General features: G+C 39.7%; 1 protein-coding gene across 1 annotated transcript; it reads right to left on the bottom strand.

Annotated features, from left to right (window-relative positions):
* Positions 1–1,697: 1,697 nt before the first annotated feature.
* Positions 1,698–23,142, bottom strand: kif5aa (kinesin family member 5A, a). The gene is made up of 29 exons (XM_028018053.1): positions 22,460–23,142; positions 18,922–19,009; positions 18,728–18,801; positions 18,074–18,178; positions 17,893–17,941; positions 17,693–17,748; positions 17,489–17,576; positions 14,760–14,884; positions 14,555–14,659; positions 13,836–13,984; positions 12,722–12,870; positions 12,443–12,621; positions 12,000–12,068; positions 11,699–11,905; positions 11,101–11,247; positions 10,109–10,297; positions 9,858–9,975; positions 9,686–9,747; positions 9,193–9,302; positions 8,950–9,051; positions 8,672–8,732; positions 8,215–8,286; positions 7,472–7,576; positions 6,997–7,213; positions 6,727–6,901; positions 5,943–6,022; positions 5,816–5,855; positions 5,563–5,651; positions 1,698–4,482 (listed from the first exon to the last, which is right to left on the bottom strand). Coding segments are annotated over exons 1-29 (3,141 nt in total). The 5' UTR covers positions 22,589–23,142; the 3' UTR covers positions 1,698–4,480.
* Positions 23,143–25,045: the final 1,903 nt, after the last annotated feature.

The following is a 25,045-nucleotide window of genomic DNA, read 5'->3' as shown; positions in this document are numbered from 1 at the left end:
AGCTAATCTGCATCCTTCTTATTTACTTTAACCCCACAGTGGCCTGAAGATGCTTCAAATGCCACTGCTGTTTACATCACTGCTTCCTTTCTCGTGGGAACGATATAGTGGAGCTTATTATAAAATAACACAAAGGAAGTACCTTTCAAGGCAAAGCTTTACTTCATCTCAGCAGTATTTGGTGAACGCTGACAAAAGCAAGAGTCCATATAACTACACCACCAATGTACATTTTATATTTTTTAGCACCTTTTAAATCTGTGGTTATTGTGTATTCAGTGCTTGCAGCTTAATTCATTAATTTCTCTGCCGTTGACGTTACTTTGATCTCAGCTTTTCTTTGGCAAGTCTCCACTTTTAGATCATTTCACATCAATTTCCTGTTTAGGTCAGAGGTTGCGATAAAGCCAGAGAGCAGGAAATGAAGTCACTGAAAGGACTTGCAAATTTCTGTTTAGGCATTTCAAGAAACCCTGTATGAACTGGAAAATGTGGAATAACTGCATTTTCCAGATGACAAGGAGTCCCTCTGTTTGTGTGACGATATTTTTAACCCTTCGCTACGAACATACATAATGTCTCACTGCGCTAAGGCTGTTTTTAAAAGTTAGCTGAGCAGAACAAATGTTTGCTTTGACTTGATTTTTATGCAAAAGAATTAATTCAGAAAACTAAGCTACACATGTGAACACATCGCCATGGCGAAACGTCGTGATGGCAGCATCATGCTTTGCTTTTCTTCAACAGGGACAGGGTAGCTCACAGGTGTCAAACTCCAGTCTTCAAAGGCCAATGTCCTGCAACTTTTAGTTGTGCCTCTGCTGCACCACATCTGAATAGAATAATTAGGTCATTAGCAAGACTTTGGAGAACTGATCTACACAAGGAGGAGGTAATTAAGCCATTTCATTCCAGTGGTTTGTACCTGTGGCACATCTAAAAACTGCAGGACAGCTGCCCTTGAGGACTGGAGTTTGACACCCCTGGGTAGCTGGTCAGAGTCGGTGGGGAATGGGTGGAGCGAAAGAAAGAGCAATCCTGTTAGAAAATGTTACAGCCAGCAAAAAAAAAACGGTTGAGACCGAGGTTCAGTGATACTAAACATCCTGCCAGAGCTACAAAATAAGAGCTTAGATCAGGGGTCTCAAACTCCAGTCCTCGAGGGCCGCTGTCCTGCAGTTTTTAGATGTGCCACAGGTACAAAACACTGGATTGAAATGGCTTAATTACCTCCTCCTTGTGTAGATCAGTTCTCCAGAGCCTTAATGACCTAATTATTCTGTTCAGGTGGTGCAGCAGAGGCACATCTAAAAGTTGCAGGACTGCGGCCCTCGAGGACTGGAGTTTGACACCCCTGGCTTAGATCATTCAGTTTGTGAGTCCAGACCTAAAAACTTATCAAAATTTGTGGGCTGACCTGAAAATTGATGATCACAAGTTGTACTCATTCAACCTCATTGACCTTAAACTGGAAAGAATCCATTTCTTATAGTGTAAAGCTGAATGAGACTACATACAGTGGCTCTACAAAGTAATTACCCAGAAAGGAGAAATGACAGTATTTCCTTCAGTTCATTCAATAAAATCTGAAAGTTTTGCACCTTAACCATATGAACCACTAGATGGCGCCATTTCCATCTGTTCTCACATTCATCGTGCAGCATCCACACCACGGCGTGAACAAGAACGACACCAAATCACCGTTTTTACAGTTTTATTGAACTTTTTTACTACAACACACAGATTTACATACAGCATAGTGATGAATCTATATTTACAGATATTCTGCAAGGTGACTCTTCACATAGTCATGTCGACACTACAATTAGAAGCATACAGAAACAAATAAAAGGAGCATTTCTCTGAACAGAGGTCAGCGTGCATCCTACTATGTCATGATGCGCCTTTTTACTTACAGGTTTACCAATATATAGCACATGTATCGTACATATGTTGAGTTCAGACAGTGTAACAGCAGATGATGACATATTACACAATCCTACTAATGCAGATCTATTAAAAAAATGTAAATATGATATAAGATTGAAGGTTTGCAGGGTTGAAAGGCTATGAGTTAGAATGGAGGCGTGTTTATTTGGATTTATATACATATCTTTTCCAATCTTACGAGTCACCTCGCTCTTTTGCTTAGACTGAAGGAGGATACACTGATACTGATCGGATTGATTGTTCATCAGCAATCACATAGCTCAGGAGGAAGACAATGGCGGTGATGTATGCCTGCTTTGATTATGCGTGTAATAAGCCCTGAGATGTTATTAATGCCAGCAAGAGCATCAGACCGAGCGGTAATGTGATGAAAAAGAACGGAGGAATTCACACGGGATAAATGTTTCAGCATTGTTAAGTCTGCTTTTTGTTTTCTTTGTGTGTATTTGGCTAATTAAACTCTAAAGTTCTGTCAGATTTACTGAAGAAGACAGAAGATGGTTGGGTGTTTAGCTGCTCACGTTTCCTTTTAACTCTTTCTTTTCCTTTTTGGGACAATGATTCACAGCAAACACTTGTTTCCCACCTATATGAAGTGCTGCTTTCCTCTATCCTGATTGGCTGGTCAGGATTTTGCAGAAGAACAACAACAGGACACACAACGTCTTCAAAAAGTCCCAGACTGGTGGCTGCTCAGTCGGGAATAAAACCTGAAGCATTAAATGTTTCGGTCCCCAGCAACAGCTTCCATACTCTCTAAAGGAAACTTCACTTCCTTCTGCCGCCCCCCACATCCACTGCTACTTCCTCCCTTTCGATTCTGCTTTCCATGATACAAACACCCATGGAAATGGTTCCAGTTTAATTCCCCAGTCGTGCAAAGCCAAACTTAGCACCCAACCACTTTAGGAAAACAAGGCGTCACAGAACAGCTTGTGCCCATGTGGCCACAAAGTGACCAACAGCAGACAAACCCTTTTGTCCCAATGCGAGCAGGACTGGCCACAACGTGGAGGTACCAATTCTCATTTAATTGCACATGTAAGAAAATGATAGAAAACTTGTTAAGAACGCGACAAACAGATAAATAGATTACATAGTGGATATGGTGTTTGTGCGCTCGTTTTCTAATGCCGTCCTGGGCAACTGCCCATATGTCAAATGTAAAAAAAAAACCAAAAAAAAACCTGCCTCTGCTTTTCTGCACATTTGGGAGCGGATGTACGCAAAAATCTAAAGTCAAATCTTGTGACAAAGAATGACAACAAAGTTTTATGGTGTCTTTTTAAAGCTGAAAAGGCTGTTTTTGCAAACACCATTGCATCGGCCAAGCTCTGAGGAAATATAACTGTTTTTATTTTTTATGAACCGGCATGAGACGAAAACTACAGCTATGGTTAATACGTCAAAATCTACTTACACGTACTCTTATTCTAAAGTTACAACTGTAGGTAGAAACTCTAGCATCAGCTCTTTTTTTAATTAGCATTTGAAAAGAAAGATATTCATCAACAACAAGCTGCTCTAGAGGTAGTAATTAAAAATGTACTTTATGCAAATGCCAGCGAGTTCAATTGACTGTGAAGTATCAGTTGATGTTAAGGCTCGGTAAAGGGGATATTGAAGTGTGCGAGCGGTGCAGGGAATGTACAGACGGCCATCGTACGGCTGCAGCATTATCAAAGCAATCAGTCGAGATCCACTCAATGCAACTGCGAGTCTGAGCTGGGATTCACTCGAATATTTGTTGTGTTTTTCCCTATTTTTTAATTTACAATGATTTAAATCTGCACTGAGATTTACTTTGAGATAGGAAACATACAGCACTGACACCAAGATCTGGACTGAGGGAAATCATCCCTCTCTCCTTTCTCGTTTCTTGCATCCGTCACCAGCTTCATATAGGACACATGCAGAGAGATTTGAAAGCTTGGCCAGGAAACTTAAGCGGCATGCACAAAAAGACTGAGGTGTCAACCGACTGGCATATGCTCTTATTTACGACAGAATAAAAGATTCATGGTCACTCCCATTTTTTTCTTTTTAAACCCGCATGGTGAAAAAAATATGCACAAGGGGGCAGAGCAAGTGTGGCAATTTGGACAAACAGTTGTTGGTCAAAAACAAAAAGAAGAAAAAGAACTACAGGAGTATACAGCACTACTATTTACAAAGTGTGAGCATCGAGCAATCTGGGTCCAGTCCTGGTTCGGTTCAGCCACCTCAGGCAGTGATATCTGCCGGCCCCGTTGATGAACTCACGGATCAATAATTTAGATTCATCTGCGATTAGGCTGTCTGAATAAAGCAGAGCCTGAGAGAATATGCTCAGCACTGGCTGAACCGGAAGGGACCGAAGCCCAAAACGGAGAGCAAGAAAGGTCACCGTGGGAACAGGAGGGGGCTTCATCTACCACAGGGCTACAGATCTTCATCTTCATCTTCAGTGGTGATGCGGTGGACGGAGGTCACAGAGGCTGCATGCAAACAAAACGGGAGGGTCCTGCAAGGGTTACAGTGTTTGGTTGAGCTCTGCAAAGACAATTAAATAGAGATTAATAACAGGAAGGAACATTAAATAATCATTTAATTTGGGTAGATTTTGGTTTGTAAACGCCACTAGTTTTATGTTGGACTGTGTTTTGTTTTGCAACCTGTATTTTTTTCCAGTTTAAATTTCAGAGAAACACATTTAATTTTGCCTATTGCTTTACTTGAAGAGAGAAGTAAATGCCCTTCATTAGTCACTATCAGAGAAATCTCTTTATGTCTCAAACTAGCACACAAAAAATACAAAATCCCAGAATGTTTAAGTGCATGTAACACCTCATTAGACCACAGAAACACATTTTTTCTAAATGCATTATAGTCTTCGATTACTTTCTCTTGCTTAATGTATGTGAATCTAATGCATAAAATTATTTTTTTAAACTCTTCACCAGTATGCTATATTTTCTTCAGAACAGCAATATTTCCTTCAGTGTAATACAGTTCAAACTTAATATTTAAATATTAAATATCAAGTTTGTGCTTACTCAAAATAATAAAGAGCTTTTTAGCTTAAGAGAAGGCATGCAATTTCATTTTGTCTTACACACATTTCCTTAATAATTCATCAAAGTGCCTTTATACTGCATCATTTTGGTGATATTTTTATTCTTCCACAAGCTTCTTACTATAGTTCGCTGGAATTTTGGCCCATTTGGGCACAGAATATCAATCTGTGCCCAAGCTTTAGCATCCTGGCTGATATTTTAAATGTTGTTTCAATATTTCCACATGTCATCGATTTTAGTAGAATAATTGTGATGGGGGGAGAAAAAGCTACAATTTCAATAAACAAACAACAAGATTTAATTTTAGTGGCAAAAGCCAAACCAAACACAGAACAGAAGTATTTTTTTCTACTGGGTTTGCATCCACTGCAGTTTTATTTACATTGATAGCTGAGAGGGGAAAAGTATTTAGTTGGACAACATCAGGAATTCTGCCCTTTAATATCACTTTATGCAGAAAGTGAAGTGCATGGATGCAACAAAATCTAAAATTCTAAGTGAGTGAGGGATCAGGTATGTGGTTGTTAGATTAAAGGTTACATTTATATAAACTTACAACTTGAAGCAGTCTGCGGCTGCTGCGGCTGCTGCATGCTGCTGTGCCTGTTTGAGTCGTCCACCTCGCTGCCACAGTGAACGTCACTTCTGATGAAGCAGATACAAAAACATTGTGTGTTTCATCTGAACAAGGCTGCGTAAAGGTCAGCTGACTGACTCTTAATAAAGCTGTCAACAAAAAAAAAAAGATTAAAAACCTTTGTTGTTGTTTTACGGGAATAAAACGGTGAATATTTTCTTTGAGCTCTCACCTGTTGTCATTTATGTCTCTGGTTTCATTGATGCTGTTTCCTGTTGGAGAAAAATCAGGAGTTTAAGAAGATGTGAAAACACAATTAGAGCTCCACAACAGTTGAGATATTTACTTATTTATTTTACCGTTGTCAATGTTGAGTGGGTAGGACTCCAGCACATCTCCATTATATCTCCCTGCTCTGTAGCCCAGAGCTGTGGAAACTCTGCCAAACAGGAAAACGTTGCAACTAAACGAGGTAACCTGCGAGATCTCTTCATTTCACAGCACAAAATCAGCTCGTTTGATTCTGTGCGTCTTTATGTACAAGGTATTACAAAGTAGTACCTTGTATCTGATAGTATTTTGTCACATAATCACCACTAACTTCAGAGTATTTTGCTGATTCAGCTGTCCTGACAGACCAACACAAGCTACTGGAATATTTCTGAAAGTCTGAAAGTTCTAATAAGAACAGTTTTCAAGTTTTATCATATATATTCCATGAGGATTTATGGCTGGACTTTGACTGGGCCATTCTAAAACTTGAATAAGGGATTTCATTGTTTCTGTGTTTGCATGTTTTCAGTTGTTTATCTACTGGACAGTGAAGCTCTGTCCCATTCTTGAATCTCTAACATTAGTCTCTTATAAAAACATTCTTACAAACATTGGTGTCACATATTTTATTCCATATGCTAACCGGCAGCACGTTGGTTTAACCTCTTTATTTAAATGTGCTTTACTTTCATAAACAATGTTTCTAATATCATGCGTTCTCCTTCTGCTTCACAATTACCACCTTTGTGTTGGTCTGTCACATTCAACGCAGGCGACTTTGCAGTTTCTGGTTTAAACATGGAGAAATATGGAAAAACGTTTAAGTGCTCCAGTCAAAGACGGCGTAGATTGAGGGAGTATTTAACTCACGTGTTGCTCTGCACAGAGTTCAGGTTGCAGTCGATGCTGGAGGAGCTCTTGGGTGTCATGCTGCCCTGGAAGAGGGCGTTGCTGTAGGCGTTGGCGTGCTCGGTGGCCCGGATGTAGGCGTAGAACGGGTTGGTGGGAGAGCAGACAGGCACCTGCTTTGGTCTCACTGGTTTTGCTGTTGGAATGACAAGCGCCACATGAGATTTGTCATCTGTTCGCAGTCACACCTTCACGGTTGAGTGCTGCGAAGGATAAGTGAGAGAACTGTACCGATCTGTGCAGCATGGGGGCGCCTTAGCGTGATTTTAGACTTCATGACCTCCTTGATCCGATCCACCTCCTGCTGGTGGCGGCGGCGGTCCATCATGGCGCCCTCTTTGGCCTCCCTCAGTGCAGTCTCCAGGGTCTTAACTCTCTCAGCAGTAGACCGAAGACGTTTCTCCAGCTTTGGAAGCTCACAACGCAGATCTGCATTGTCACGAACCAGCTGGGGGGGAAGAGAAACAGAAAACAGGATGAAATACAACCGATTTAAAGGCACAGAACCAATATAAATAAATAGTTCACAGAGATCTTCATTTATTAGTTTCAAACTCATCTAGTTGTGTGTTTGTAAAAAATAGCAATAATGTATCATAATAACTCTGCTGTATTAATGTTGTATGTCTTCTCTTAGCTGTAATTCCAATCTACAGGATCACGTTGCTTATTATTACAACCCGTCTCATTTCTATGCGCTTCTCACCTGTTTGTGAACCTTTGTAAGTTGGTCCAGGTTATTCTCAAGAAAGGAAATCTTCTGCTTCTGGGTGCTAGACCCCCCGCTATCATCAGGCTCCATTTCGGAACTCTGCAGAGACAGAAATAAAAATAAAGCAAAACAAGAGAAAATATAAAGGGAAAGCTTCTTAACGGAGGAGCTGATGGATTGTCTGTTTATGACAATATACAGTATACTTTTAATATTTGTGTAAAAATATTCAAAAAATCAAAAGTTCATACTGCGATAGGTTTTACATTTTGTCACATCAGTAAGTAAGCATAACTGAAAAGTGGAAGATAAACAATTAATAGTTTGCATCCTTTTTTAATAAAAAAACATATTATCATTGTTTTGTGCCCCAGTTTCAGCCTTTAAAATAGTTTTTTTATTCAGGATTGTAATATGTTTAGATATTTAGAGGTCAGTTATTTTCATTTAATATTGCCTTTCTTTTCCATAAAGCATGTCAGCAGTCTTTTCTCCCACTTGAGCTGCTGCTTTTCATATTTATGTTTTAAAAATGAAAATGTTCAAACCATGAATCATTTTCCTTCCATCATACCTTACTTTGTGTTGATCTATCACATCGTTTTCAAGTAAAAAAAATTTGCAATCTGTCATCGTAATGTGGCAAAATGTAAAGAATTTCAGGACGTATGAATATGTTCGCAAGTCTTTGTGAAACGCTTGTAGCTCACGGGTTTCTTGAGAGCTGAGATCCTTACTTTTTTAACCCGCGACGTGAGGTCTTGAACGAACAGCTTGCGCAGGTTGTGGAGGGTCTGGAGTTCGCGGGCCTGGAAGATGGAAAGATGGTTAAAGTCTACAGATGCTCCATAAGAGAGAACTCAAGTGCAGAGCCTCTGGAAAGTCTTCATAAGTCTCTCTCACCGCAGCATTTCAGCGTGTGAACCACGCCCAATTCAAAATTTGGACCAATCACATGACTGTTGTCTGCCCAGATGACAACAATTGAGGACTGATGTAGTTCTTGTAGTTTTTACAAGAAAAGCTTGTAAAAACTACAAAACTGCTAGATTAAAAAAATTGCATTGTTTTGGTCTTGCAGACCTGCGGTAAAAACAACTATTTCTCTGTTATGCAAAACTTATACAGTGTTGTCCTTTAGGGAGAAACTCTGGGAGTTGTAAGTAGATGGAGAGTCGTGTCTGTTTTACTCACAACAGTCTCCTCCAGACCCTTCAGGTCCTGTTTGGTCTGCTCATGGCGCTCATGCAGGAATCTAACAAAAAGCAGTAAAAGCATCCGTTCAGTTGTTCTCAGGTCCTTGCTGGGAAAAAACTCAGATCAATCCCCTCTGACCTCACATATGTATAAATGCTCATGTACATACTAAATGGCCATGATTTTTTCTTTTTCATTTCTTTTTTCTTGAACATCAGGATTATGACTTTAATCCGAATCTAGCTTTAGTGAAACTGAAACTCCCAGATACGTACGAAAGCTCCTCCAGGCGCTCGCTCTTGCAGCTGTCCTGACTCTTCAGGCGATCGAAGTCGGCACGCACCTGAGCCAGCTCCAGCTCCAGCTTGGAGTTGCGACTGAAGTTTTGGGAAATGAACAATAAATTAAATCACAGTTCCTTCAATGTGAAACACAGGTAAAATAGCAAATAACTATTTAAAATAAAAGATTGGATGGAAGACAATCTTTTGGTAAAAGAAAAATAGATGATGACAGACTCGGTGAGCTCATCGATGACCCTCTGCTTCTCGTTGATCTCATCCCGCAGGCGGGCGAGCTGCTTGTGATGGAGGCCGCGGTGAGATTCCCCCTGCTGACGAAGCACTTTCTGGAAGTTGGGAAAACCATGAGCATTAAAAGATGCTGACTCATAATAGACCATGTCTGTGCTGTCTGTACGTTATACACTTAAATCAAAACATCTGGTGTAGTTTTTTAGCAGGTGAAGCTCAGGAGTGTCATTTGAGTCAAACTTATTTGAGGTTTAAAGGAATTAAGATATAAATCTTAAGATTAAGATATAAATCTTAAAAGAAATTGGTCTAAGAACTCCAAATTTTCCTTTTGCGTGAACAAAAGTTTTTAATTCCATCCTCAGATCATAGCTAAGGATGGTATAAAAGTCATGTTGCAATAGAAATAAAAATAAAACCTTTTTACAGGAAAGTACACCAACTTTCTCCTAAACGCACAAGGTAAAATCTTTGTTACCTTCGTATTTCCATCCTCGATCTCACCCTTTTCTCCATCTTTCTCCTCAAGCACAGAGTTATCTGTAAGTTCAGTGGCAAACAAGCAAAAAAGGAAAAAAAAACCCACATGAAGCAAGAAAGCAGAATTTATTTTGCTGACAGGTTTTCCTGATCTCTGTGCTGCCTGTTACCCTGCTCCTGCAGCTTAGCCAGCTCTTCGGTCAGGGAGTCGTGGCTTTCCTCCAGCTGCCTCTTCTTCTGCTCCACGCTCTGCATGTACTCAGTCAGAGAGCGGATCTTAGCCTCATGCTGCACGAACAGAAAACACGAACAACAGCATGAACCATGAAAACCCTTCCACCCCTTCAACCATCTGTCCAGGTTTTTCTTTTTTTCAGTTTATTCCTCTTTTTTTTTATTCAACATTTACATGCGTTGGTACCTGAGAGATGAGGAGCTGGCAGGAGGAGAGCTCCCGGCCGGTCTCCTCCATCTTGCGGTGGCACTCCAGCTGCATATTCTCCAGCTGGCGGCATCGCTTCATCATGCTCTTCACCTCCGACTTGATCTTACTGATGTAGAGGCGGGCCACGGTGAACTCCTCCTCGATGGCGCCGCTGATTTCCACAGGCTACGCGAACAAACATGAACGGGTTTTCGTCCAATTTTACACCAGGACAAAGAACAGCCAATCACAACAAAATTTCTCTCAGTTAATTATAGTTACTTCAGTGTAAAACCTTTTTTTTAATTCTACTATTATGATTTTGGTTTAAGAACTATATTTACAGTGAAAAATTGAATAAATTGTTCAGTTGGGGAACTACATTTGACGTTTTGGGCCACTGTTTACAAGATATGTTTGCTAAAAACAAAAGAACGTTGTAACCCAAAGTGAAAGGGTTACTTTCCTATAAATAAAACCTGAGCTTTTCTAAACATGAACAGTTCTACATGTTCTTATCCAAAACTTAACAGTCGTCTGCGACAGAGCTGAAGTTGCTTCACGGCAAGTCAGAACACAAACCCACTAAAGAAACATTTCATGAAGGGAAGATGTAAGTTTTGGAAGGGACAAGTCAGAACTAAATTTGACATAAAAAATCTCTGAACTCAAAAAGAATCAAGAACTGTCCTCAAAATCTGAAGGATTGGGATTTTTTTTTTTTTTTTTTGCAAATTAGGGGAACAACAACCAAATTCCTGAGGCAAAACTCCAGCACATAAAACAAATTAACACCACAGAGCATTTCCCCCCCAAAAAAGGACGATTGTAGATGTATGACTGAAATAAAATCTATCATGGAGAACTTTAGTCTACTGAAGCCTGTAACTGAGATAATTGAGTTTAAGACTTTTTAAGGTAATCTGCCTCCATAACCTCCGCATGAAACCTGAGCTTTTCTGAACTCCCAGTTCTGTAGTTGTGCTCACCAGCTTTATCTCTCCGTTCCCGACGATGGTGCTGAACTCGCTGAGGTCCCTCATGAGTCCGTTGAGGACGTCGGCGATGCGCTTCCTCTGCTGACCGCTCACCTCCTGCATACGGGACAGCTCCGCCTCCAGCTCCATCAGACTCGCCTGGGGGGAGTTTTCAAAAAAAGGTCCAGACTGGGCTTTGAACAAAGCAACTGACTCGGGATCGCTGAGTTATTACCAGAATCACTTACCATAGAAGCATTATAGTGAAAAGTAACAAAGATTATTACTAAAAAATTGATAATTTTGCAAAGACGGTGAAATTGCTTTACATTTCTTTACAAACATTCATTTAAAAAAAAAAAAAAAACTAACAGAAGTACAAACACAGCTTCCACATATCTAAAATATAAACAGATTTTTCTAATCCAATATCTAAATTTCATGAAATTCCTGCACTGCTTTCCACCCACTGAAATTGTGTCACTATAACAGTTGCGTGTCTCTTTGTTGCAGCGTGGCCAGAATGGACCTTCTGTTCCCCCTCCTGCCTCTCAGCTCGGTTCTCCTTCTATCTGACTCCCTCCACCAATCGCGTCACGGTGAAACGTACCATTTTCTGGGACAGCTGGTCGGCCAACAGCTGGTTCTGCAGGCCCTTCTCCTCCACCTCCTGGCTCTTCTGGTCGTAGTTAATGGCCAGTTCCTCCAGAGCCTGAAGGACCTCCTTCACCTCGGCCTTGGCGCAGTCGCTCTCCACCTGCAGCCTGCCGAGCTCAGCCTGGACCTTGTCCCCGTCTCCCCGGGACGAGGCCAGGAGCTGCCGGCATGAAGATGGTAAAAGATACAACAGAACGTATTGAGAGCTAAAGGCAGAATCGGATCATTTAGGACATTTGGGAGAGTTTTCTCACCTCGTCCTGGTCCAGCATTTGCTGCTTCAGTTTCTCCACCAGCTGACACTGCAGGTTGATCTCATCATCCTGCAACGAACATGATATCATGAATATTGACCCTTAAAATGTTGAAAATACCCGACTGAGCCCGACAAGCTCAGTCAGTAGAGGAGACTCTTACTCTCGGGGTCGTAGGTTCGAGCCCTACGTTGGGCCCCAGTTTGTTGACAGTAAAATGTAGCAAAGTTACAAAAAATTGAATCATTGGACTCAAATGTGTATAGCGTCACACAGATCTTGTTGGTCTCTCTGACTGATGCTCCCTAGTTTAGTTGGATGGACATAATCAGTCTTAAATACCAATTCTGAGGGCAGCTTTGCAAGTCTCCTCAAACATAAAACTAACATAGTTTACATAGCAACTAACTGACGCTGCACTGTTTTAGTTTGTGGGTTTCAACCTTGTCATCCAGCTGCTTGTACAGCTTGCGGATCTCCTCTTCATACTTCTGCCGCTCCTCTTCGGAGATGCGAACCACAATGGAGGAGGTGTCGTTGTCCAGAATGGGGCGCTCCTCCACGGTCTCGATGCGAGTCACCATGTCTGACGTGGTCCGCTCAGTCTCAGGTACGTCCTCTCCTACGAAGCAGAAGACACGATGTAGCATCTCGGGTCTGATCAGAACTTATGCAGCCAAAACGACGGCCTGATTGGAAGAGAGGACGACATTTAATCGCACCGTTTCTCCAGCGGTTGAGCTCCGTCTCCAGTTTCTGAATTGTCTCCTTTAGCGTCTTGTTCTTCTCCTTCTCCTTCTCGTACTTCCTCTTCCACTGCTCGGCAGTCAGCTCCAGGTTAATGGAGGCCGTGTTCCTTATGGTTTTGGCGCTGTGACCAGGAGAAGGACAGGGAATAAATGCAGGTTAGAATTAAGAATTGCTTTACTAAGACTGTTTTAATATATAAATAAGAATTTTTTTCCACATTCTGTAACATCACAGTATGATGCTTTGGACATGCATAGGGTCAGAGATGAGTGAAATCCAGGGTGAGGAAAAGGAACAAAAACAGTTAATATCTTATTTCCAGTTCCCATTTATGTGCAACTTTGTGTTGGTTTACACAATATAACACTTAAATATAACCAATTTGTTGTTGCAATGTGACAACATTTAAATATGTTTATGGGAAAATGTTAAAAGGTATTTCTATCTAGCGCAAATGATTTGAATTTTAGTTCATGCCCAAAAGACTTCACTGTCCTGATTCATTCCTGTGCAAAACATTTTTTATGGTTTACCATGATTATACTGTATAATAAAATGTCTAATATGTCATTAAGGATGAGTCTAACAATTGTCCAAACTTCATTTGAAAATCGTCCCACAAGGATTTTTTGTGCAAACATTTTCTTTAGCAGAAACACAGAGAATGCATTTAAATCTGAAGAGTGAAGCACATGTTCTTCGCCTCTCTGACTTTCACAATCAAAATGAAAAAAAACAAAACATTAGTAATCTCAGAGGGAAGTTGTGTTTTTTAAAATCTTTTCAGCTTAGATTGTAAAAACTAACTAAAAGTTAGAAAAATATTAGATGTTTTGAATGTTTTGTAACGTGTAAGTACATAAGTGGAGAAAAATATACTGTCTAACAAAAGAAAATCATCATTTAAAACTTTAGCATGAAAATAGCATTAATTTAAAGTAGCTATTTAAAGGTATTCCTATTTCTTTAACTTTTTCCATTTACTGTAGCTCAGTTTTTGACGGTTTCATGCAAGCTTTCTTTTTTTTATTGTCTGCTCTGTACAGAATTAGATATTTGTCAAAGCTGAATCGACTGTGTATCTACCGCTGTCCAAACATCAGAGTTGATTTAGTCTCCCCTTCGTTGTAGCTGGACGGAGAGCAGCAGATGAACATGGTGGTGCGACAGTTCCCGCCCAGCGAGTCCTGCAGGATGCGGGTCATTTTGCTGTCGCGGTACGGAACGTGACTTTTCTGCAGGAGATGAAAGATTGGAGAAGAGAAAAGACTATAAATAAATAAATGACAAAGAGCAGGAGAAAAGCGAGATATAAAACAAGAACAGAAACTGATTTTTTTTTGGTTATTTTAAATAAGCAAGTACAGAGCCTGAAACAGGAGCTACAGACTGACAGTTATTTAGCCAACAAATGTGACAACATGCTGGATGGTTCTGGCATTTCATGGAAAAATCTGTGTTGCTGGAAAGGAAAGGAAAGGAAAGGAAAGGAAAGAAAAAGAAAGGAAAGGAAAGGAAAGGAGGGAGTGAAAACTTCAGCCAACAAGCAGGACAGAAAGACTCTTTCCTCTTTGAGTTAAAACACATCTAACTGAACAAATGGAAATGTAAAACTGGTTCATTTTCTTCTGTCCTAAAACACTTTGGAAAAACTGAATCTTTCAGCTTACATGTTGATCATTTCTATACAAAAACAATTGAGGAGAAAATCTCTTTTTTGTCTGTCTTTTAATTAAGCAATTTAATAAAACTGAGAAAAACAGAAATGGCAAACAGGGAATCAAGACAGAAACAAATGCTGTTACCGTTCCCTCAGCCAAGGCAGAGATGACATTCCCCAGAGCGGAAAGAGACTTGTTGATGTTTTTAGCCTCGTCCAGGACAGAACCGGCAGCTCCGGTCTTACTGACCTGGAGGGGGAAGCGGACACGAAGAAGAATAATCATCGTTCTGAATTTGGTGAGAATTCACTGTTGTTGAATATTTGTCGGTCCTGCATGTGTCTCCTGCCTTCTCACTGCCAGCCAGATCCACCAGGTAGAGTTTCCCACACAGTTTCTGCTCCGTCTCCACGTGCTCCTGCTTGATGTTGATCAGGAAGATGCTGTGGCTGCGAGAGCTGTGCTCGTTCATGTCTGGAGAAAGACAAAAATATAACACAGAGCAAGTACTTAAGAAAATCACAATGCGATTTTTGGCGATTGGGACTAAAAGTGATCCATTTAAGTTTGGGAAACAAAAATAAAGCACAAGATGAACCAGCACCCATACTGGACAAATTTGAAATATGGTGCATTGTTACTAACTTTTTAATAAAGAAAGTCGACAAATGCAGGGCCTGACATATCTTATAATGTGTAGCCACCAGTCTATCTATTACCCGAGATAAAGCTCTTTGTAAAATTAGTCATAACCTTTGCAACTTTATCACATTCTGTCAGGTTATAACCACAAACTTCAACTTTTATTGGGATTTTATGTGATAGACAATTACAGACATTATTCTTATATGGGGCAAATTAGTTATTGCCTTGGGGATTCTGACATTAATGGTGTCCTCTCCTGACCCCCTCCAACCAATTAAAATGGAGAAAATCGATTTTCTGGAAAAGAATGAAAGGAAAACATATCGGAAAAGTCACAGTTGGAAAACAGAAGCCAGTGATTGAGTTTGAGATTATGCTGTTGTAATTAGACTTGAATGAAAGGCAACTTAATTCTCTTTACTACACGGTAGCCATGTAAGCATCTAATTTAAAGACACAAAGCTCTTCATAATAAAGAGTGTTTTGAAGTGTAAGCGGTAACCTGTCGTTTTTTTTAATAATTAAAAATTTCCCTACAATTAGTTTCAAATCGATCAAAGCGGTCAACATCGCAGCAGGAGGATTTGCCCGTTTCACAGCGAGCCGCTGATAAATGAGCAGCACTCTGCTAAATGACTCTCCTGATCGAACCGCCTCACAGGCTGAAAGTTCAGGTTTCTCTGCAGATATCTGAGGGCATCAGCTCAGCGTCGGCAGACTGTTAGGCTGCTATCAGCAACATCACTCTGCAGCACCGTGAGTCAGCAGGCGGCGACGGGAACCGTACAACCCGGCGCTGCGCAGGAATGCGGCTTACAGCAAATCTGAGAGCCGCTTCTGCTCGGTGTACCTCCCTCCATGTTGGAGATTGTTGTAAGTCTGAGACTTGTGTGTCTTAAATGCACCGATTCCCAAAGCTCCTCTAATGCTTCCCCCTTTTGTTTCAGTCTGCCTTTGGTTTTATCACCGTGAGTGAGCAAATAAAACCACAGACATTTTAAATCTTTTTTTTTTATGGTTGTAGGGAGTGTATAATTGGACAAAATGTTCTACTTGAGCATGTTGTTTGTAACCAAAGCAGGAAAAAGTACAAAAATACAAGAGCATTTATACTGAAAACAGTTTACACCGATATCTGAAATAATTATAGACTTGAATATAACACAATAAAGGTAAATTATCGTTTTTAATTATAAGCCTGTGATATTGCACTAACCTAAACAACAACTAGAGAACAGAGAAATGAATTTGCAGGGTTGAAGTGACAAAAGTGCAAAAATAAAGCAAAATGCACAATTGTCCCATTTATTGAAAATGTTGTAACCTTTAAGGAGGGATGTCCAAGTTTTATTTTCTCTGGCTCTGGTTTTATTTATTTTTTTGGGGTCAATTTTGTTTTTCTTGACTTTTCACAATACTGCATTTTAAAATTTTGCATCCTTTCATCAAATTCAAACCGCATACAGGTATGTTTGTGCATGTTTTCATTTTAATCAAGAAAGCATGCATGTTTGGTGTGTGTACGCGTGGTTGTTTGTCCTGTGTGTCCCTGTGTTAGACTCTTGCTTTATTCTTTAATTTTTTGCGTAATCATTTCTTTCGTGTTCGGCCCAGGTTTGCTGTGTCGTCACTCATCACTTTACCACAGCTCTTCTCTCCTGTTCCCATCCCGGATGTCATGCATCCCAATAATTCACTCACCTGTTTGACATCCCAGGATTTAAGCACCAGATTCTTCTCTTATTTCTTTTTAGAAGATGAATGGATTGAATTTACAAAGCACTTAATATCATAATATCACTTAATATCATATCTTAATATCAATAACATCTCAGTTCATATTATTCGTCTAGTCCTTTTTTCCTGTAATGAGGAGCTTACATTACAAGGAACCATGTTGGGCCACCAAAACTTGACCATCATTTACTCATAACAGGTTATTATCAATAACACTGGCCACAGTAGGAGCCGTGAGTGTTTCTTCAAATACAGATCTTCACAACAGTCACATTATGAAAATGATTAACACATCCTGTCACACTACAATCAAAAACCTCAATGTGTTTTATTGAGATTATCTCTGATAGACCAAGACAACGTAATGCTGTAAAACACGGTCCCACAAAGTATTAACTCAGGAGGTGGGGGTGATGGCAATTTCAGATTTTCATCCCTACAAACCAAATATTTTCATAAAACATTATGAAAATGATGTATCCTTGTCCCTCCTCTTCACAGTCTATCCTGCTTTGCAGTGGTCTATCAAATAAAAGTCCAATATCTATTAAAGTTTGAGGTTGCATTGTAAAATAAAAAAAATAATAAAAAAATATATATATATATATATATATATATAAAACATGTGATAAAGCTCAAAGAGTCGTCACTTATAGTATGTATAAATGTTTTTTATGGGATTGTATTGATACTCACTGGTCACAGCAACATGGCGGTTAGCTTTGCCTTCATCAATCACATCCATAACCTCATCAGGGCTGGACACAAAGCGCTCAGTGCATCCCTAAGTGGAGGAGAAAATGAGGCTGAGATGTTATCGTTGACGTAATAACGAAATAATCCAGCCAGTGTTTCACTTAGAACCTAGAAGGAAGAAAATAGAGCATCTCTGTTACCAACCTTAACATATGGAACCCTGTTCTTATCCTCATGGACAGACAAGTTGGTCTTCGTCACTAAAAGAAACGAAACGTGAAAATAACATCAGATCTATTCGATTTAGACATTTATTGCCAAAAGAAAACAAAATAAATAAAACAAATACTTCTTCACATTAGCAAACTATTCTTTTAATCTCTTTTCAATATCTATTTACTAACCATCCAGCAGGTCACGGATTTTGTCCATGTAGATTTCAAAGTAGGAGACCTGATGTAGCAAATGAAGAAAAAGGGGGCAGCAAATAAAAAAGGAGGTAAAAAAAAGTTCACATCTAAATAAGACACACTTCCTAAACAAGAAATGCTCACGACACAAGATGTAGCAACTCTAAAACTAGACCTTGATGTGGAATTCCAGGTTTTCGTCCATCGCAAAGATGTGATTGAAAATATCCTCAGCAATGCGAGGAATGATGCCCATCTGGTGAGGGTCGTGCAGCTTTCCCTGAAACAGATGAAACAGATGAAACAGATGAAAAACAGATGAAAAAATAGCATTGAGAAGTTGTGAGACGGCCATTACTGTCCAGATCAAAGTGTTGATGAAAGTTCTTTTTACAATAACGCTCTTAAAACACTACAAATAACGATTTATAATATAAAAATAGCAAGATTTGTGATAAAAACATTTTTTTTTTATTGTCTTGTTTTCAGGACAACAGATAACCAGTTGTTAAAATAGATATTTTCTGTTAAAACCATTGTCCAGCTTCCATCTATTGGAGCAGAAACAAAACAAACCAGAACCAAAAGCAAAGCAGTGGATAAATAGTGTCATGTAAATGTAAAAACAGTTTAACTAGATTCTCTATAATTGTCTTATTCTGTCCACCGTTTTCACTGAACAAGATACGGACTGTTGCCAGTCAATCATGCAAGAGAAATATCAAATTTTCTCCACAGAACACAAAAAATAATATAATATAATATAATATAATATAATATAATATAATATAATATAATATAATATAATATAATATAATATAATGTGGACCTCCATGGTGTGAGTCTTCCCAGAGGATGTTTGTCCATATGCAAAGATGGTGCCATTGTATCCACTGAGCACATCTGCACATAGAAAGACAGAACGACAAATAAATGATTGTCAGATTTTTATTTTTTTATTATTATTATTTGTAATATTTTGCGTAGATTTAGCAGTGGATATATTTCTCAGTTTGACCTTACCCTTGACAATCTGCTTGGCACAGGTATTGTAGACTTGCTCCTGGGTGGTGTTGGTTGGAAACACATGATCAAATGCATACGGCTTCCCCTGCAACAAAACAAAACAAAAGCAAAGCAAACAGTTAAAAATGCCCTCAGAGAAGAAAATGTTTTGGAAAATAAATTTTGGCTAAACATATTTTTTGTAGTTTTACACTAGGTTCTGTACAACTTGTTGATAATCCGACACGCCGGTATAGGTGCGCATTATAACGAAGATGGTTGATAAAGTGCTTTACTGTGAAGAACCTTGGGTTTCTTTCCTAATGGGTCAATGTTACCAGAAAGTTATCACCACTTTTTATTTTCACGTGAATTTTGTTTCGTTGCTCCTACAGGCTTTGAAACACATCTAGACCTAAGTGAGTTTTCAGTGCTATTCTTTAATTTGACTTTTTAATAAAGGAACCATTTCAGATTTCTTCCCCATTTTTTGCCACTTCTGACATGACCGTGCTCAAAAGAACCTTAGCAAAACGATGTGGATCTGTCTTCAGTAGATTTCATAGTAAAACTGAAGCTAAAAAAAAGTACAAGAAGCAAAGGGACATGCTGCTGCAATTTATTTTTTTTACAAAAGTAATCTTTTTATAAAGATGGACTGGGATATGAGATGCGGACTGGAATTTGAGGATTTTCACTTTCATTAGCCCTGATTTTTTACTCAACACTATAGTTAAAAACACAATCTTTGTCCAAACAACCAACACACAGCATGTAAACTCTGCTGGCTGACATGGACAACACTTAGTAACTTCCTTACGCATTTATTAAGTGTCTCAGCACATAGAGATGTTGAAATCACCTGTTTCCACAACATGTCTACAGTACATTCGGCCAACAAAAGAGAGCATATTTTGCACCAAATAACAGGAAGGCTAACAGGATAAAACAGTTTCTCTGTTTTATCCTGTCCTGTCTGGTATGGAAATGCTGGATTTGGGAATGTTGGCATCTTTTTGTGAATTTCAGACAGAAGACGAAGATCTACATTCCCTGGAATACGCTTGGAAAGACGACTGTTTAGGTGATGCTACCTGTGCTAATCGATAAATTTACCTACTGAAGCCAGATTAAAATGTCATCTCCAAATCATTTTGTTATTATTTATTTGGTTCGTAAAACTCTACATATGGCACAATATCACTTCTACTCTCCATACAAGTAATAAATCAGGAATTGTATGTTTTGTTTTTTTGCTTTGCTAGTTGTTTTTTTTATATATCTTTCCAAGCAAGATGCTAATGTCTGAATAAAATACAGACCTTCTAAACAAATACTGACTCTTAAACTGGTGTCATTTTATCTGACAGTACTTTTATCCATATGCTGGTGTTTAAATCCAGAATGGCATGCTTTTTATTTAATCGCATCAAATGTAGGCAGCCTCTGTGAGACACACTGATAAGTGACTCAGTAACCTCCATCACTGTCCCATCTGAACCTGAGGCCAGCCTTCTATAGTAATGTCAGCAGCCAGAAACTGAGCTGTATTAATCATCATTAGCAAATTGACTCATCTGCAGTCCGCCTGCACGTCAGAGTGATTTACGAGGGAGAGACAGTCACTCTCCAAAGGAAGCGTTAGGGAAACCAAATTTTCCCTAAATTTGTATAAAGGGAGACAAGAGAGACAATAAAGAAAGCCAAGAGGATGATTTTTTTAAAAGAAACAGTACAAGAAATTAAAAACAAAGAATTATTGGAAGACCCAAGAAGAGACAGATGCTAAAAGCCAGAGACATGAAAAACCAGGTCAGGCAGTAATGCATGCTGTCTCTGAATGATTATTGATCTGCTCTTTAGGCAATTACACAGATCGGTTTCTGGCTCTAGTGTCCAACCTAATGCCAACACAGGAAAGGAAGGTCAAGATGAGATCTCTGCATTCATCACTGGATATAGTTTCACCGTAGTTTGTCGCTCTGCATGTTATGTTTCAAAGATACAGGAGAATCTAAACCAACATTGTCCTCTCATTTTTTGGAACGTGTCTTTAGGCACTCTATTTTATTTGCGTCCCTTTTATGTTTGACGTATGCAGCAGCCAGGAGTGAACAATGTAAAGCACATGCAACATTAAGATTCTGCTGAGTTAATTCATTTTGTTAGTACATATGGTATCTACATTTTGTCTGTTTGTCTGTTTCTTAAACTGTATTATTATGCAGAATTAAGCAGACTACATTACTATTATAAAAAAGATGCAACCTCTGCTGATAGTTTTCATCAATGTAATCTTTGTAGACAATTTCCTGTGGTCAATACTTGTCCAAATGTAACATTACTTTAGAGAGAAAACCAGAATAGGATTTACAACCTGACCCAAAGGAGAACTTTATGACTTCCTGGTTGGAGCCCCCTGGTGGCCTGGAGGCCATAGAGAGCTCTTGAATTCACACATGATGCCCTAGTTGACCAAAGTTCATCTTCAAAAATTTAAAATTATATTTACAAAGTCATATTTTATTGTAAATGTGACATTTTCTGCAATCCCTGTCTAACCCAGGATCATGTTTAATAATAATAAATAATAATAATATCTGCAACCAGAAGTTAGTTATTTTTGGTAAGAGCTTGGGCCAAAATTTGTCATATTTTATAAAGGTTGTCTGGACCACAAAGGATAAGAAAATGAATAAATCAAAATAGAGCATAGAAAGATTTCTGATTATAATAATGTACAATCTAATAAGATTAGATATTATGCTTGAATATTTTTGGGACAGTTTATCTCCATAAAAATTGTAAACTGACAAAAATAAAGTCTTCCTTCACGGCTTACGTGCACAGTGACTATGTTTTTTCTTCTTCTTCTTTTATAGGTCCAAAGCCATATGAAAGAGGAACATGGTCAGTTTGGCCCTTTTAAATGTTTGTAAATCTGCATGCTTGTAGTTCTTGATGAGGAACTCACTGTTGTGCCTCTTGTGATGTCATCAACCCAAATTTTAAAATGGCAGAATTTACATCTTTTCTTTCTTCAGTACACTTTAAAAAAATAAAATAAAACAAAATTCACTACTGAATTGCACTGTAAACATGCTACCCGGCAATGTGTTTACTGTCAGTGTAGGGAGGTGGGGGCAATACACCACCCAGGGCCTCTAACACTAAGGCAAGGTAGGCAAAGATGAACTAGATGAGCTTCCGTATTTTTTCTTCGTTAATAAGAATCAATGATTTTCAACGAAACCGCTGCAATAATCGCAACATTTAAACAAAAATAAACCCTAGAACAATCTAAGCACCACGCAGACCACAGTCAGCTGACGCAACCGGCCGACGTGCGCATTTCAGAAACATCACCTGAATGCTAAACTTTTGCGCTTCGTCATGCAATAGACACCAGAATAAGAGAAAGGAGCGCTGCGTTTGTAATTTGCTGCTGCTGCATCACGTTTAACAGCTGAGCTCCGACCCAAACAGATGGGTCGCGCCGGCTGGTGATTTATTGATGAAGGGCCTGCAACAAAGCGGCTCCCACATCCTCACTCACCCCCACGATGACGGTGTCGTCCCCTTGAAATTTGGGCAGGAACTGGTCCCCGCGTACGATCTCGGACTGGTTGAGGGGGCGAAAGCGACACAGCACTTTTATGTTGCACTCCGCTGGTACGTCGGCCATTGCGCAGATTCGAGGGTGGCGTTGATGAGAAGGATGATGGTGATGATGATGATGCTGCTGGAAAGATGCTGCTGAGGCTTGGGGGGTGGGGGGGAGACGAGCAGATGCGGCCTGATCTGACTGCCGAAAAGAAAAGAAAAAACGCAAACAGCAACGGACTCGCGGAAGAGGTCGACTGCTTGCGTCCGGGAAGGCACGAAGACAAGACGGGTTGATCGTGACGAGCCGAGGAGAAGGTTGCGGTAGCTCTATGCGGGATTTCTGTGTCGCAGTGAAGCGGGCAGGCTAAATTAGATGTCAAACCGCAAAAACAAGCCCTACATTATTAAATCAATTGGCCCTGGTGTTGAACGCTTTCGCCCCGTTTGGTTTTCTCTTCCAGACGCGGCTTGTGTCTCCTGCCTCCGGTGGTCTCTGTCAGGGGCGTCGGCGGATGTGCGTGTGGCCGGCTGAAGGTGAGATGCTGCTGGAAGGGCAGTGAGGTAAAAAGCTGCTGCTCTTTCGGCCTGCTTGGGATCGAAACGGCGCCCTCTATCGGTGGCTCGCGGAAGGGCGTGGTCAGCATCCGCTTCTTTAAAGCGGTACCCACAGCCTCAGCATCATCTCGAGTCAGAGCCGCATCATTATAGGAAGAGGAAGTCGGAGCCAACATGAGGAGCATCGCACTGATTAGGAGACCAAAAAAAAAACAAACAAAAAAAAGTTTAATAATATATGAATCATCCTTCAGAATCATTTTCTGGATCTTTCTGATCTCATGAAGTCACTTTGAAAAAATTAATAAATAATTAAGAGTGGGCTCTGGGCGGAGAGAGGCTATTGTTAATGACTGAGCCTCACTTTGAAGATGTATTTCAATGATTGATGATGAGACAATATGATTCAGCGGAATGTGAAGCTTGAGGACATACTCTGCCCATTAAAATGTTGGACAGACTGCTTTAAGACGGGTTTAGGTTAGCAGACTGGATCAGTTGCTTGCAGGGTTTATTTAATGCTCAGGCTACATCACTTGAAGCAGCCATGATTTCAAATAGGAGCAAGGCTTTCCAAAAGTATTTGCAGCAATTGTAATTTTTTTTTTTTTTTTTTTTACATTTTGTCATCCATCCATTTTCTGTTCACCCTTGTCCCTAATGGGGTCGGGAGGGTTGCTGGTGCCTATCTCCAGCTACGTTCCAGGCGGGAGGCGGGGTTCACCCTGGACAGGTCGCCAGTCTGTCGCAGGGCAACACAGAGACATACAGGACAAACAACCATTCACACACAAACACACACCTAGGGAGAATTTAGAGAAACCAATTGACCTTACAGTCATGTTTTTGGACTGTGGGAGGAAGCCGGAGTACCCGGAGAGAACCCACGCACGCACAGGGAGAACATGCAAACTCCATGCAGAAAGACCCCGGCCGGGAATCGAACCCAGGACCTTCCTGCTGCAAGGCAACAGTGCTACCAACTGCGCCACTGTGCAGCCCTACATTTTGTCATATCGTAGCAAACGTCAATAATTTTGACAGTGTTACAATATACTTTGATTCAGATCTTAGCCTGTTTCTCTCAAGTTGTGATTTGCTTCACGAACGATTTCTTTGCTAAAGTATAACCTGTATGTAAGAGTAAATGCTCCAGGTGAATACGGCAGAAAAATAAACTGACTTTCTGATATGCTGTGCCTTAAAAAGGTATTCACACATCTAGAACATTTCCAAATTCTGTCATTTTGAAACCAGAAATGTTTGTTTATTCGTGGTTAGTTTATTGTTTATTTGGGACGTGGTCATGGTAAACGTAAAATTGTACAAGACTTTATTTTGAAGCAGAATAATGGTAATAAATAATAAATAGCACCTGGTTATTTATTATTGGAAAAATCTTTGAGCCAGTGGTGGCTCAGGTTCATCTGACTTATGTAGGACTTGCACTCCCTCAGAAAAGTATTGATATAATTTGAGATTTGGGGTTTCATGTGACAAACACAAAATTATTCTAAATTGTGAACTGGGAAAAAAAAAATTAATCTGGAAAGTGTGGTGTGCATTGAAGTCAGGCAGTTTTGCAACCAACAATATTCCAAACTTTTCCTTTTGCTGTAATCCATCATCTGAAAATAGAAAGAGTATGAAACAATTACAAAGAAAGTCATCCCAGGCAGAGAGGATCTTAAGCAGGGATGCTAAAAGAGGCACATGGTAACTCTGGAGGAGCTGCAGAGAGTCACAGCTCATGTAAGCAAAATCTCCTAGTAATATACTCCATAAATTTGTCGTTTGTGGAACAAAAAAACAAAACAAAAACTCGCCACAAGTCACATAAAAGCAAAAGCAAGCAATGAGGAAAAAATTGAGCAAAATGTAGTGCAAACTCCAAAGTCTTATAAGCCCCCCAAAATTTTACTCAAATTTAAAATTTTTGTTTGAAAAAAAAAAAAAGTGTGATAAAAATCTGAAGGAGAAA

Source organism: Xiphophorus couchianus, chromosome 1 (assembly GCF_001444195.1).
Source record: "Xiphophorus couchianus chromosome 1, X_couchianus-1.0, whole genome shotgun sequence".
In the NCBI taxonomy this organism is placed as follows: domain Eukaryota; kingdom Metazoa; phylum Chordata; class Actinopteri; order Cyprinodontiformes; family Poeciliidae; genus Xiphophorus; species Xiphophorus couchianus.
Note: the sequence above shows the minus strand (reverse complement) of the source record. Positions and strands in the feature narration are given on the sequence as shown.